General features: G+C 59.6%; 1 protein-coding gene across 1 annotated transcript in view; it reads right to left on the reverse strand.

Moving 5' to 3' along the window:
- Positions 1-4: 4 nt before the first annotated feature.
- Positions 5-607, reverse strand: part of TAF1C (TATA box binding protein (TBP)-associated factor, RNA polymerase I, C, 110kDa) — a gene marked incomplete at both ends in the record, with an annotated part of 2,867 nt that continues 2,264 nt past the window's right edge. Inside the window, 1 exon segment of the mRNA XM_009699254.1 lies at positions 5-256. Within this exon segment, the coding sequence (XP_009697556.1) occupies positions 5-256 (252 nt within the window).

Genomic DNA, 607 nt, shown 5'->3' on the forward strand with positions numbered 1-607 from the left:
CCTCCTCGTTGATAATCACCTCCAGGTTGGACAAGTAGAAGGTTTGCTCTTCCTCCTCTTCTTCTTCCTCACTGCCTAAGCCTGGTGAGCTGCTGGCTGGAGCCTCAAAGAGAGGGGAAGAGCCGGGGGCTGCCCCGGCCTCGTCCCCTGAAGTGGGTCCAGTGGGCCACATTTCCTCGTGGGTCAGCCTCTGGCAGAAGACGTCCCCGGCCTCAGAGAGCTGGAAAACCAGCAGGGACTCCCGTGGCCTGTCCTCCTGCAGAAAACGGTGACAAGGGAGGCATTACCACTGGAGTCCCAGCCCTGGGGCCTCTCTCCTAAGGCCTGGCCAGCAGTGGGGGCTGCCTCCACCCCCACACAGGCACACTCACTCCTGGATCCTACCCACTCTGTCCTTTCCTAGGTTATAAATCTCTTGCATAGCATTGATGAGAGCTTTGCTTTTGCTTTTTTGCTTTTGCTTTTTCAAGCATCACCCCCTGTCTAGGGCATGGCAAGGGCCATACCCCCCATTCCAGCCCACGTTGTCCCACCCCATCCCAGGACCTGCACCCCACGGTGGAGTGGGACACTCACCCGCAGCCGGGGTGCTGAGGCGCTGCTGGAG

The sequence above is a fragment of the Cariama cristata genome, unplaced genomic scaffold (assembly GCF_000690535.1).
Source record: "Cariama cristata isolate BGI_N322 unplaced genomic scaffold, ASM69053v1 scaffold32204, whole genome shotgun sequence".
NCBI lineage: Eukaryota > Metazoa > Chordata > Aves > Cariamiformes > Cariamidae > Cariama > Cariama cristata.